General features: G+C 34.4%; 1 protein-coding gene and 1 long non-coding RNA gene across 2 annotated transcripts; one reads left to right on the top strand and one right to left on the bottom strand.

Annotated features, from left to right (window-relative positions):
- Positions 1 to 3,134: 3,134 nt before the first annotated feature.
- On the bottom strand, positions 3,135 to 14,569 carry LOC113067183 (pyridoxal kinase). Its single transcript, XM_026239523.1, has 11 exons — positions 13,525 to 14,569; positions 12,143 to 12,197; positions 9,677 to 9,781; positions 7,340 to 7,423; positions 6,866 to 6,900; positions 6,665 to 6,750; positions 6,397 to 6,442; positions 5,478 to 5,589; positions 5,152 to 5,288; positions 4,997 to 5,063; positions 3,135 to 3,951 (listed from the first exon to the last, which is right to left on the bottom strand). Exons 1-11 carry the CDS (start codon positions 13,603 to 13,605, stop codon positions 3,839 to 3,841), a joined length of 921 nt encoding a protein of 306 aa, XP_026095308.1. The 5' UTR covers positions 13,606 to 14,569; the 3' UTR covers positions 3,135 to 3,838.
- On the top strand, positions 12,359 to 14,018 carry LOC113067254 (uncharacterized). The gene is made up of 2 exons (XR_003279303.1): positions 12,359 to 13,242; positions 13,454 to 14,018. It is a non-coding gene; the product is annotated as an uncharacterized LOC113067254 (long non-coding RNA).
- Positions 14,570 to 14,788: the final 219 nt, after the last annotated feature.

The following is a 14,788-nucleotide window of genomic DNA, read 5'->3' on the forward strand; positions in this document are numbered from 1 at the left end:
TTTTTCAGCACTAGTAGGCCTGAAATGCTTTTTTGTTCATGCTGTAAGGCATTGAAAGCCTTGTAATGGAAGGCAGCTGATTATACAAAATACAGATGAAGACATATACTTATAGGTCAAAGCGATTTAACCGTATCATGGAGTCAGGACATCAGTTCAAAAACAGAACGGCATTAGGGGACCTATATTTGTTTATGGCCTAAATAATGGAAGTGGACTAGTTTTTCTCAAAGGATAGAAGCTCCATCCAATAGAAGGAGCTCAGCATCATTTGGTCATCTTTGAGCCACAGTCTTACAACAGACAGCACACAATTTATATCATTTACAAACATTATGATTACAGAAAAAAAAAAAAAATGCAGTTTCTGACAACACTTCCCTCAGGGAATGCACTAGACATCACTGTGATAACGAATATTTGGCTGCCCACTAATAGAGTGGGTTTTTCTTTTTAGTCAGTATGATGTTCTGACTGGGTTTTTTTTTTTTATCAGGACACACTCATTTATCAATTAACAATAAACACAAGTGTGCTTTCATTGCAAGCATGTTGCTGGTATATCTAAAGCAACTGTATGTCGTTTTCTGTATTTGTTGGCGCTGTATAGCATTTTTCGCGGGAATCCGTACCCGCTCATCAAATGTACACAGAACCGATGTTTGGGAGGAAGCGTGGAAAAGAAACAACAGCCATTCGCCTTATTAAGAGTCCGCTTACCATCAGAAAGATTTTGAAACCAATATTTCAAGGTATAAACGTACATACTTTCGCTTTAAATAAAGTTAACATTAACATTTAACTGCAGACGATGAGGTCAACCAAAGTATCATGCACAAGTGGACATTTTGCGCTAAACCAAAACTGTTTAGTTGCCCTTGAACAAGAGGCATTAGTGAATGGTACCAGTATCATTTATTCAGTGGTGTCATGATCATCTGTGTACCACCTCACTGTCTTTACTGACAAAGACTAGACTTCGCTTTTCTTATTTTCCTTCCCTCCTCCGTTTATTCAGAGAACACAAATACTCACACACTCACGGCAGAGCCACTCTTTTGTCATTCACACGTACATATACACAATGTACAAATACACATAAGAAGTTCGATTACAGTTCAGTAACTAATGAAAAGCTGAAGCACATGCCCCTCAGACCACTGCTGCTGACCCCTGATTAGTCCTGCACATGGCCATCTTTTGTTTTTGTTTTTTTTGCTAGGGAAGGTGAATAGCTAGAAGCCGAGTAGATGAAGAGAGATGAATCTCAGTAAAGAACATATCTTGGGTCATATTTCACTCCAAAAAATAAATAAATAAAATAAACAAGAGACATGAATTTTCTAAAAAAATAAAATAAAATAAAAAAAACCCATGAATTTTATATTTAAAAAAAAAAAAACATGGATTTTCTGAGCACTTTATAGTCCTGAGATGCTGTCTAAATTTAGTTATTATTTTTTTTAATTCTAAAACTATTTCCATCACAATTAAATTTATAATTTCGGTAATGCAAAAAAAAAAAATAATAATAATAATAAAAATTTTTTTATTATACTTTTTTTTTTTTATGCTGATTTAAATGTAATAAATTATTGTATTACAATAAAATGTGCAAAACTGACACCAAAAACAATGTTACAAATCCCCCCCAAATATAATAGTCCTAAAATAGGCTTTGTTTCTTCAAATGAAAGATTATTTTTTTGTTCCCTCTTCTTTTGACTTTGGAGTTAAATGTGACATGGGTATGTTTTCGTGAGATTCCGTCAGAAGGAGTTTTGAGTGTTTCACATACGAATGCAACTCAGAAATGATCAGAGGATGAAAAGATGGATGAAAGAAATGTGACTAGTTTTGGAAGAGCATTAGTCAAAGTCAAAACTAAAATAATACTTGAGAAATCCACATATAACTGCTGAGTGTCATGGAGAATGGATCAAACAGATAGAAACAGACATAGGACACACACAGCTGACAGAATCAATCTCCTTATGAACTGAACAAAGGAGAACAAGTCTGATTAAATATATAACTCATCTGCCTTTTATTATCTTTCACAGCATTGTAACCGAGAGACACCATGTTCTCTGACACAGAGAGAGAGAAGCAGGCGCAGGTCACCAGACTAACACACACACACACACACACAGCTACTGTTAATCAAGGCATTTTAAGAAGTTCCCCCCAACTTCATACAAGTCTCTTCCTTTTAAGATATGAAAATACTATCAAATAAAAATTTAAAACTACTTTAAAGTCTCTTCTGCTTGTAAAAACAAGTAGATTATCAATGCAAATACAATCAGTACAAAGCAAATGACATGATAATGTTAGTTTCACTGACAAACAAACATGAAGTGAAATGCTCAGACTTCCGCATTTATAAATGCTCGATGTAAAATGAAGTCAATGGAACGAGAATTAAATCATACATTGAGCAAGGCCAAAAATCATTACAGTATCTCTCACCAAAAACATCAAAAAGTCACAAAATACAGCAGTGCATCTCTTCAATAAAATCTCCCTTTTCGGAAGAATATAGTCACAAAAAAATCAAACACATTTTAGACACAAATAGGACTTTCCACACAAATGAGTGCTTTGGGTCTGTAATACACATTTAACAATGTACTTGTTCATTTTCAAGGTTGGATACAACACATCTTTTCCAGATTTCTTTTCCTGATCTTATCAAGAACCACAGTGAGCAAAGCTTTCTGGGTAAATCTCACAAAGAAAAGTCAAAGCCACACTAAACACCCAATTCAAAAGAGAAAAGCACAGGGTTATATTTTTGCATAAAGATAATCTATGTTTAGTACCAACATTGTTTGTAATGTGAAAAATAATCACATTTCATCAATGAAAAAAAAAATCTTCATCCTGTCTGGCAAAAATTTTTTTTTTAGAAATATATATATATATATAATGTATGCATATGTATGTTTTTCTTTTCTTTTTTACATCTCTTCATATATATATATATATATATATATGAAGAGATGTAAAAAAGAAAAACATACATACATTATATATATATATATATATATATATATATATATATATATACACATACATAATATATATTCTTTTATTTATAAATAAGAATATAAATAGTATATAATTAAAATGATATTAAGGATATTTTTCACATTACAGTGAGCAACAGAGAAGTGGGAAAAATTATGGGGAAAATAATATAATAATAATAAAATTTTATATATATGCACAAGATCTTAATGGTTTTGATAATACCCTTAGTTTTCCTTTATGCAATAAATATCTTAATTTGATCTTTTGATTCTGGGCTCAAATATGACCCAGACAGTTTTTGTGAGACTCGGCCATCTAGGTTTTAATTTCTGTGTTTGTTACTGAACTGCTCTGACTTAAAAATGATAGTGTGTCCAAAGCGACACACCTATATTAATGTTAATTATTAATTTTGGTCCTCACTAGATCAATGGCAGTTTAGTTATATAACTGACCTGGTCTGGAAATGTCAGTGACTGGGCTTTATGTGCAGGACGTACCGGAGTTCTTGAGGAGCTTTGAGAGAAAGAGAGAGACAGAGATGGTGAAGATGCACAAAGAAAGTGTGAATGAGAGAGGGCTGATCATCTCTCCCACTCTTTTCTTCCCTTCATTACACGATGGCTCTCTCCCTCTCACTTGTTTGGCTGTACCCTGCCGGATCTCTTCAAATGGAACTGTTGTGCTCTAGCTGAGATTCTAAGGCAATGTCACATTACATATCAAAATGTACAACATCTATACATTGTGCAGTTGTGAGCGGAGGGTGAGATGTGTGGATGAGATGTGGCGTGTGGCGGCTCTATATAACAGTGGCCTCAATGACTATGGCTGGATCCTCGATGTCAGCTTTACTCTGGACCATCCGTAACTCCAGCTGGGAAGGGCTCGGTCTTCTACCAGGACCTGCCAACTCTGAAAATACAAGAGAGAGAGAGAGAGAGAAGGCGGCATTTCAATGAAACAAGCTTACTGTGACTCATTCATTTACATACACCACTGCTTAAAGTTAGGGGTCGGTAAAATCTTGTCATGTTTTTGAAAGAAGCCTTTCATGCTCACCAAGGCTACATTCATTTGGTTAAAATCCCACAGTAAAAACTAGACAATATTGTGAAAAAATGTCTTCATTCCTGTGATGTAAACTTGTATTTTCAGCATCATTGCTCCAGTCTTCATTGTCACATGATCCTTCAGAAATCATTTTAATATTGCTGGTCTGCTGCTCAACAAAAAAGTCTTATTGTCATCAATGTTGAAAACAGACGTGCAGCTTAATATTTTTTCTGGAAACTGTGATGTATTGTTTTCAAGATTCCTTGACTATAAAGTTCATTATTTGAAATATTTTGGAACATTATAAATGACCTTACCATCACTTTTGATCAATTTAATTATTTATCTTCCTAAAAATAAATATTTTCTTTACAAAAAGAATCCTACTGACCCCAAACGGTGGTTAGTGTATATAAATAAAAATGGTAGTGATGTATGAAATACATGCTAAGACTTTTCAATGGCCATAACTGTTAACCAAACAAATATTCTATGTTTTGATCAAGATTTTATCACTTTAATAGTAAAATAAAATATAGGAAATATTAAATTCTATATCGAAAAACATTGAATACAATTAAAAATATAACCCCCCCCCAATTATTTAATAGATTTCATTACTTCATATTGTTGCAAAATAACTGAAAAACATAGAGCACTGCTTATTTATTTGTATTTTTTTTGCTTTATTATTGACTTAATTACTTGAAAATTTAGTTAACTTAAATTAAAAGTACTTGAAGGCTTAAATTGTTAATGCTAAATTGCTAAACCCTTTAACATACAAGAGTGTGTAATATATTAGTTTTTGTTGTTGGTATCACCTGATGCTGAAAATGTTATATTGACAACCCTACCCCATGCATATACATATCAAATAAACAACTTTTAGCTGTTGTTTTACCATGGGCATAAGATATAGTCCTCTGAATGACATGGTGCATGACGGAGAACGTCTTCTCACATGCTGTCTGTGAAGAACAGAATAACAGTGAGAAAGAGACTATGCTGCATGATCACTGTGATGCATTTATTGCATATTGATTTAATATGCTGTACTTTCAGGTCTGTTGGGTAATGGTGAGTCCAGGCCAACAGCATAGCAGCAAACAGATCACCGGTCCCCACGAACACGGCGTCCACCTTCGGCACCTCTATTCGGATCCGCTGGGTCTTCCTTGAACCGTCCGGCATCACTGCAGAAACATGCTTATTTCTCCACAAGAACTTATCATTCATGAACCAGCCCTGATCTTTAACCACAAGGCTACACAATGATCACATGTAGGCGGTTCAAATAAATATACAAATATCTTAATTCATATGCATTCCAATAAATTGATGACAAAGCAATTTTGAGTTGCACAGGAAGCACACACACTTACAAATGCGCTGACTGCCGAAAGACACCAGGAATCTGTCTCCGAGACGAGGGGGCAGATCAGAGCTGGTGATGACCACTGTGTCTGGACCCATCTTATGCAGCAGGTCCATCACCTGAATATAATTAGTTATTATGATAACAGCCACTTTAAAATATTTGTATTATTGTTGTTATTTATATTATTATCAATAACAACAACAATTATAATCATTATTAATATTATTTACAGTACATAACATTAATAATAATAATAACAATAAGAAGAAGAATATATTAGATAAGGTAGTAATAAAACAATAATTTTAAAACATTATTATTGACAACAATAATAATAATCATTTTAATTAACAGTATTTTAAAATCATCAATTACTAAATATTCAGTGATTAAAATACAGTAATAAAAGATAAAATATTATATATATATATATATATATATATATATATATATATATATATATATATATATATATATATATATATATATATATATATATATATATATATATATATATATAAGATAATAGTAATAAAAACATTAATTGTATTACTTCTACTACTTATAATAATAATAAAAACAATAAAACAATAATTTTAAAACATTACTGACAATATTAATAATTTTTATTTTTAATTAACAATATTTTAAAATGACCTGTATTATTACTAAATATTCAATGATAATACAACATAATATAACATATAAATAAAATATAAATATAATATATAATAAGATGATAATAAAAACATTAACTGAATTACTACTACTATTAATAATAATAATAATAATAAATAAAATTAATTTAGGAAATTTGGGGTGTGTGTATCATTTGCTGCTAGTGCATACCATTTATAACTAGACATTTATTTCTGCCTCACATTTTTAAGGCTCTTTTGAGGGCATGATGTATTGAACCTCACCTCAACAGCATCTTTCTCTGTGCTGATATTCTTCCCCGTCAACAACCTGGAATAAAGAAGATGGAGTTAGAGGAGTTGATTGCATATCAGCGTGATGTGAACAGCTGTGAGGCACTGAAGCTTTATGGCTAAATCCACAGCTGACCACTAGAGGGAACAACAATATCACTCTTCTGTCATAGTGAAGCAGGTGAGGGGCTAGAGGTTTGACATCAGCCCATCACAAAATAACACACACAAAGCTGTTGAGAGGAGGGACTCTACTCACTCAGCCTCAAACTGGTTGGGTGTGATGATATCGGCCACAGGCACCACTTTATTCTTATACACAGGATGGAGATTCTGAGGAACATACTGCAAAAGACAAAGAGTAATATTAAAAATACATGTCACCATTTATCCAAATTCTATTTCATATATAATGAAGAGGATGGGTCAGAAGACAAAACAACTGAACGGGTTAACTTACCATTGAACCATGGTCACCTAAGACAGGATCACAAACTGAGAAAAACAGAGTAACACAAGTTGTACATTAATGTGCCAAAGCTGCATTTATTTGATCAAAAAACAAGGAATATTAAAATGTAATTTTTTCTTCTGATGCAAAGCTGAATTCTGAGCATCATTACTTCAGTCTTCAGAGTCACATGATCCATCAGAGAAACATTTATTATCATCATCAACAAAGAAAACAGCAGTGCTGCTAAATATTTTTGTGGAAATTGATACATTTTGATTCTTTGATCAACAATAAAGTCCAAAAGAACAGCATTTATTTGAAATGGATATCTTTTGTGACATTTTAAATGTCTTGCAACGCATTGTGGCTGAATAAAAGTATAAATTTCTTTTAAAAAATCTTACTGATCCCAACATTTTTGATGGTATTATATAAACTCACTCTCATCTGTAGCTTTTGTTAACCTAGGATGACACTCACCATATACAAGGTTAGGATTGGCCCTCTTCAGCTCCTGAACAATGTCCACCACCATCTCCAGAAATGATGTATCTCTATTGTAACCTGCAGTAATGGAGAGAGAAAAGCTTTGATCAGTACTCTGCTTTTCTTACCATTATCTTACTCTTGATCTCTGACTCCATTCATCCCAGATCAAAATGTTCCTTCAAAAAAAAAAAAAAAAAAAACTGACCACTCAGCACAAGCTCGAGGATCAGTCTTGGGTCCTTCTCATTCTTTGAGCCTGAGCATTTTAAAACCAGTGAGGTGGATACAATCTTTTAATGATACAGGCCACCTGTGGTTATTACTACAATACAGAGAATTTGTGAGTGAAATAGTGTCAGAATTATGCTGCTTTTGCCATTTTTGAAGAAATTACTTTATTTCATACCTCCAAAATCAATTCATTTTTTTATTATTAAACCATCAATATAAGAGAAGCACGTTTTCTTGAGCTTTAGAAATGGTCTGGTTTTGATGTTAAAAGTCACTGCAGTTTGGGGTCAGTACATGAAGTCTCTTATGTGCACAAAGGCTGATTTATTCAAATAAAAAAAAAAAAACAGTAATACTGTGAAATGTTAATACACTTATTGAAATGATTGTTTTCCATTTTAATAGATTTAAAAATGTAAATTTTTCCTGTGATGGCAAAGCTGAGTTTTCATCATCATTACTCCAGTCTTCAGTGTCACAAGATCCTTCAGAAATCATTCTGATATGTTGATTTGCAGCTTAAGAAACATTTATTATCATAAATGTTGAAAACAGGAGAGCTGCTTCATGTTTTTGTTGATGAATATAAAGTTCAATAGAACAGCATTTAAGAATTAAGAATAGAAATCTTCTGCAACAAAAACTATCAATTTAATGCATCCTTGCTAAAAAAAAAAAAAAAAAAGCATTAATTTCTTTCAATTAAAATTAAATCTGACCCAAATATTTTGAACGGAAGTGCACACAAAACCCCACAAAACAACTAAATCTATTTACATCTAATCCCAATACATATGCATATGATATATCTTATTTATGTTCAGATGGAGTTATATTTATTTTTACTGTTTAAAAATGTGCAATCTATTCCTATGTTTTCATTATCCCCTTTTCCCCTTTAGCCATTGTGTGCTTTCCTCTCTTCCTTCTCTTCTCAAGGTGATGGTAAAGGAGACGTCTCGCTCGCTAACACACTCAACAGAGCACAGGATTTCTCTCAGTCTCAGCTCTATGTTGTTAGAGGAGGAGAGAGAGATGTGTTCACTTCCTCTCTGACTCCAGACAACATGACACTAACCTACTGAATGCACAATACAAACAAATCAACTAGATTATTCGAATTTCTAAACAAAAAGGGGTTTGCCAATGAGATACTCAATGCCACAATGTTGAATTTGGCTCCTATGGGAGCTTCTTCAGTGCCTGGCATGTTTTACATACCAACTTGATTTTTAATAAATCTAATTTGAACATTTTAAAACTGTAAACTTTTTGACATGTCTTTATATATTTTATTATTTTACCCTTGTTCCAGACTTTAAAGTCTAAGCTAGGAAAATCTATCATAAAATATGTTAAGTTTCCACAAAAATATTAAGCAGCACAACTGTTTTAGCACTGATAATAATAAGAAATGTTTCTTGAGAAGCAAATCAGCACATTAGATGATTTCTGAAAGAACAGTATTTTTGATTAGATAAATGTAGTTTTGATGAGTAAAAAAAAAAAAAAAAAAAAAAAACGTTTGAATGAAGGTAGTGTATTTAATATATATATATATATATATATATTTTTAAAGTTTGTATAGCTGTGGTGTCATCCAAAACCAAACAATTTTGATATCAAAATATATATAGATATAGACAAAGATATCAAGATATATAAAAATGTTGTGTACATGGTTACAATGCTTGAGATTAAATATGAAACATGATAATGATAAATATTCTATATAAATATCAATTATTATATAAAAAATATCTTAAAATCAAGTTGTAATTTTGTCAAATTATGCAAAACGTGTGAAATACTGGACAAAAACTATACACTTTTTTTTTAATGAACACTTGTAAAAATATATTGTAAAAAATATTGTAAAAATAAATTTGAATGAAAATATTTTACAAAAATACTCTCAACTGTCCCAGGGCCTCTAGGGTCCCACTACGGCACGTGTGCAGTGCTTTATGCCATCACAGAATTACATCATTCCATATTTTTCATCCCTCCGCTCAATAAATTACTAAGCATGCAAATAATCCACAGTAGCGTGTCAAACAGAGATGCATTGGCCTGAATGGCAGTCAAAGAACTGACCTGTAAGTACATAGTCGTAGTGGTTGACGTTGTTGAGTTTGATCCCTTCATACAGGACTTGAAGCTCATCTGCAGCCAAGACATGTCCCTTCCAGTAAGAATACCCTGAATCAAGACAGATCACAGATCAAATACACAGAAATCAGATTCAAAATCCAGCAGTGATGCAGAGCGGCCGCTGATGTTTGAGATGCTACGAGCATGAAGATCTCGTTTGGTCACATGTCACTTCCTCGTCTGATCATCTGTCTGCTCTCACATATCTACGGGCTACGGACAGAAGCGCCACCGCTTCATCAGACACCATTGCTGTTGCCGCGGGAGCTGTGATGTCACAATTCAGGTGAGTCACCGAGCTGGTCACATGGTATGTTTCTAGTTGCTAAGAAACAGGACAGAGGAAAGCCTGAGGGGCTGGATGAAAAAGACGCATCATTGTGTGTGTGTGTGTGTTATGGGGAGAGGATGACTGCAAAGGGAAATCTTTGATAAGATGGGTGTCTGTCGTCATCATTTTCTGCTGTCGCAACTCTGCAAAGCCTCTCGGCTGGAACCACAAAACCTCTAATCCCAGTCACGTCACCCACACGTATCATGCAGATACTCGATTACACACCGAATCACGATCAGGGAAAGCATTGAGAAGATGCCGCATGAGGTGAACGCATGCTGTTTCTACCCATAAGGCTTTGCAGTGCCCATTGATGTTCTTGAACAGAGATCATCATAACCTGTAAAAAAATGTATCCAAGGTCAAACTATGAAGTGTTAGAGGGATGGTCCGGTTTGGAGATCTCCTTGCTGTCACATCAACAGACAGAAAATACTTAACTTTTCATTTTTTATTATTATAGTCTTCTCTTCAAAAACATTTAGCATAATAAGAAATGTTTCTTGAGCCCTAAATCAGCATATTAGAATGATTTAGTAGATTAATGAATGCTGAAAATAAAGTAAATTAATACATTTTTAAATACTTTAAATTTGAAAAACTTAAATAATTATAATAATAAAAATTATTTTAAATTGTAATATTTCACAATATTACATTTTTTTTTTATTGAATAAACACATCCTTGGCAAGCATAAGAGACATCTTTCAAAAACAAAGCAAACATCTTACAGATTGCAAACTTTTGAACTGTGTCTTTGTTATGGTTAATAACCAATAAATGGCTTATGTAGTGAATCTATAATATCTCCTTTTTTAATATAAATATATTTAAAAAATCTTCCACTGCTCACTGTGATTACACCACTAAAAAACTATTTTACTATTTAGTGGTGTAATCAAAGTGAGCAGTGGAAGATGGAGAAATATTCCTTTCAAATTGTGCTATAGAAAAAAAAAACATTTGAATTAAACAAAAAATGCTCATAATAGTAGAGTGGGGAAATATCTAACATTGGTCATCAAATGACCCACATGGTGGCAATATATTGCATTCCTACACTAAATTATCAATCAAATTTTATAAAAGAATAAATTAAACATTTTTGAATAATAAAAAAAATGAAATGCTGAAGTAGCTTTGTTTTCTTTAGCTTGATGTAACATCAGGGGACCCCCCCCCTCAAAAAAAAAGTTATCAAGGACATTTTTGAGATGTCCAACCCCTTCAAACTGCCCATCCACTTACTCTAAACCAGTTACCCATGACTTCAATGAGCCATGTGTGCTGAAACCACAGTACTGCTGAAGACTCGTTCTACATACTACAACTTCACTAATCCAGATAAGAAGCTCTCCTCAGACTCCTGGTACTCGGTTAGCTGCTGGTTAGGAAATACTTCATAAGCCAGCAGCGCATGAGTCTGTGTCCCTCTGTCTATAGGCTTAAATGCTTTTGAAAAACCCAACTCAAGTGTCTAAAGACAACGCTAGAGCCCTGAGGAGAAGAAAGCAGTCAAGCAGAGAGGGAGGCCGGTCACAGGGCAACAGTCTACAGCAGGTTGTGCCACGTGTTGTTTAGACCACTGATCTGAGGCCAGTAGGGGTTATTCTACCTATATGCTTTGAAATGGGATGCGCTTATAAGGAGCTGATCCAGAAATCATGTTGGGACGTTTAGCAGTGACAAATAAACCTGTGACACCTGTGCATACATACCAGTTCTATGTCACCAGAGGGAACTTTTCTAGTACTATATCAATTTTTCTCTCTCATACAGACTTCTTTAAAGGGACAGTTCAGAAAAAAAAGAAAAAAAGGAACAAAGAAATGAGTAGTATTCTGCCCTTAAGTAAAAAGGTCTCAATCAAAACATAACAGGAAATGATTTAAAGGATCGGTGACATCATTACAGTAACACATTCTATTCATCAGTGCATGTGTGACATCATAGTAACAAATATACTGAGACTCTTTAACCACACAATTCTTTGATCTAAAATGCTTTCTAATGACACTGTATCACTGTGACAAGCTGTTCTCCAAAAATCAGCAGAATGTTTGTGTCAGCTTACCTGTGTGATTGGAGAACTGAACAGAGTTGATCGAGTCCACCTCAAACCCCAAGACCTGACACACACACACACACACACACACATTCCAGACATGAAAAGAAGTTAATTCAGACAGTGACACAGATTGATAAAGTACTCAATGCAATAACACAAGAGCCTGTGATTGTCGGAATAAGAATATATACTTTTCTTACACAATATGACTTTATCAGATGGTTAAACATAAAAATCAACTGTCAGTCCTTTGTTGAGCACCTGGTAACTTTAACACAGTTACGATTCTGCTAGGCTCCATTCGTTGTGTACATAATCTAGCTATATATTGTTTAAGCGTCTGAGCTTGACCACCAGTCTAACATATGCTTTTAACTTCCTACATAACACATGCATATTAGTTGCTTTTATGAGTCATAGCATTACACAAATGAGTCATAGCATTACATTTGGGGTCATTCATATTCGACATTCATATGGTTATTATGGGCAACCTTAACAGCTTTTCTACCCTGCTAGGTTCAATCCATTGTAAAAAAAAAAAAAAAAAACTATGATTAATAAAGTTTAGGTGTCTAATATATGCTTTTAAAATCAATAGCTTCCTAAATGATCACACTAATAACACAGGCATAGTTGGTTTCAAGTTCAAGAGCTCAAAAGATGATGCATTATGCAAATGAGCCAGAAAAGTTCAAGCTTTAGTCTGATCTGTCTACTATAATATTGTCATGTCAGATAATCACAGGAACATATTTTGAGGGGAAATAAAAAGGTTAACTTCACTTAGAATTAGTATTAGTTCTATTAATAGCATTCACGTGTACAAATTTGGGGTGTTTGCATAGGAACTCAAATATAAAACACGAGGGTTATCTAATCTAAAACAGCACTCTCTGTCACTGAAACAATCAGAGGTTTAAAGATGAAACATTCAAATGCAGGAAGCACGAGCGTGGGGTTTAGACGCGGCTGGAAAAGCCTCTGAAGAAAAAGAAGAAAAAAAAAGTCACGATTTTGCTGGAATTGAGCCACCCGGCTGTGACGTCAGTCTCGGAGACGTAAGTCAGCACGAGCGTGCAGAAGAACGGCTCGAGCAAATGAAGGTATGACAGCTGGAGCCGTTCAAAACCTAATGAGCCTGCTTTAATAGTTTCTGTGGCAATCAACTAGACAAGTTACAATCAGAAACATATTTTAATCAGGGGGTCAAGTTCTGGGAATTAACCGTCTAGTCTCGGGATGAGGGAAATTCACTACATAAATATAGAATAGTATGCAAGGAAAAACTGACCATGTGACCTTCCCTTTCACCAGCAGCAAGCATGGCATGCACTATAATAATCACGAGTGTACTGTGCCGCGAGCCTCCGATGAACGCTGCTCACCTGTAACGGGAAGGACGCGGATTTATTTCCCACGTATCCTCTCACGACGTGACTCTGGATCGACAGAACTCGGCACTCCATGTCGCGCGCAGTTAAAGCGCTTTCAGACGCTCCAGAATGTCACGCGATTGTGGGGCAGCGGCGAACCGGAGAGGCGCTTCTCTTCCCCTTTTCACATCCAAATTGGGATCCGTGATGGCAAGTTCTCTAGGCAGCCAGAGAAATGAAGGACATTCACACCGGAGACGCTCATTGGCGGCGAGCGCATCTACTCAGGCATCCTGAGGGGGCACCTAAAGTCCGCTGAGTGACATCACGACGGCGCTCGAAACCGTGGCTATATTTATCATACGTTCAGGTAGAGAAGAATGGGCTGATCAAATCATCATGGATCAATCACGTAAACCCAGAAGAAAGCCTCAATAAATCCAGACTGCATCGGAAATTATGGGTATCAACAGATGTTGCAATTATATTAAAGATAAATGTATGTATTTGTTGCCTTTAACTTATTTTTGTAGATTGTGCGCACCTTAAGAAATGCATTAGCGCAATAATCCGAGGTCTGTCGTGTTGCGGAAGTGGGGTCCTTCTACACAAAGAAGCGCTCTAGAATCCTCCAATCATTAGCGTATATCAGCGATGACGTCAAGCCGCGAGTGAGTGATGTTTGACGTCACCGCTGTCGGCGACCTGTGATGTCTATCCTTTTTCTGAATTTGAATTGTCTATCCAAGGGGAATTAATTCCGTTGCTTTCTTTTATTTAATCAATAGTTTTAATTAAAATGTTGTCGTTTAGTTTCCATCGAGTCCCCTAAACCACCAAATAAATTATAATTGCGCTTTTTTTTTTTAGAAAGTAAAAGGCCTTTTAGTATGTCTACCTTCAGGTAATGGTGCATTTGTCATTTTGTTGTCAAATCTTTAATGATTAAGTTAATTTTGTAACTGTAAACATTATCTTTTTTTAGAGAGAAAAACACTATTTTCATATTACCTGAGGTGCTTCAAATATGATCTCTTTATATGCCACTTTTGAATTGCCTTTAAGGTAGTTTTTTTTCCAGATTTTGTGTCTATGGAAATGTGTGTGTAAAAGTGTAAGTAGGAAACACACTTACATATAGACTCCAATATTTATTTTTAAATAATATTTTAATAAGTGATCGGTTATTGAAAAAAAAAAAATTTCAAGGCTGTGTGTACTGTTTCTCATATAAAATAATGCATTTGTCAAAGTTACAGATATTATTTTTGAACAT

Source organism: Carassius auratus, chromosome 1, assembly GCF_003368295.1.
Source record: "Carassius auratus strain Wakin chromosome 1, ASM336829v1, whole genome shotgun sequence".
NCBI classification, from domain to species: Eukaryota; Metazoa; Chordata; class Actinopteri; order Cypriniformes; family Cyprinidae; genus Carassius; species Carassius auratus.

Bases quoted from the DNA above. Each gene is read 5' to 3' on its own strand.
- LOC113067183 (XM_026239523.1), bottom strand. From the start codon at position 13,605: ATGGAGTGCCGAGTTCTGTCGATCCAGAGTCACGTCGTGAGAGGATAC. The intron at 12,198-13,524 runs GTGAGCAGCGTT...TGTGTGTGTCAG, and splicing joins CCGCGTCCTTCCCGTTACAG to GTCTTGGGGTTTGAGGTGGA. The intron at 3,952-4,996 runs GTAAAACAACAG...TTGTATTTTCAG, and splicing joins GACTATATCTTATGCCCATG to AGTTGGCAGGTCCTGGTAGA.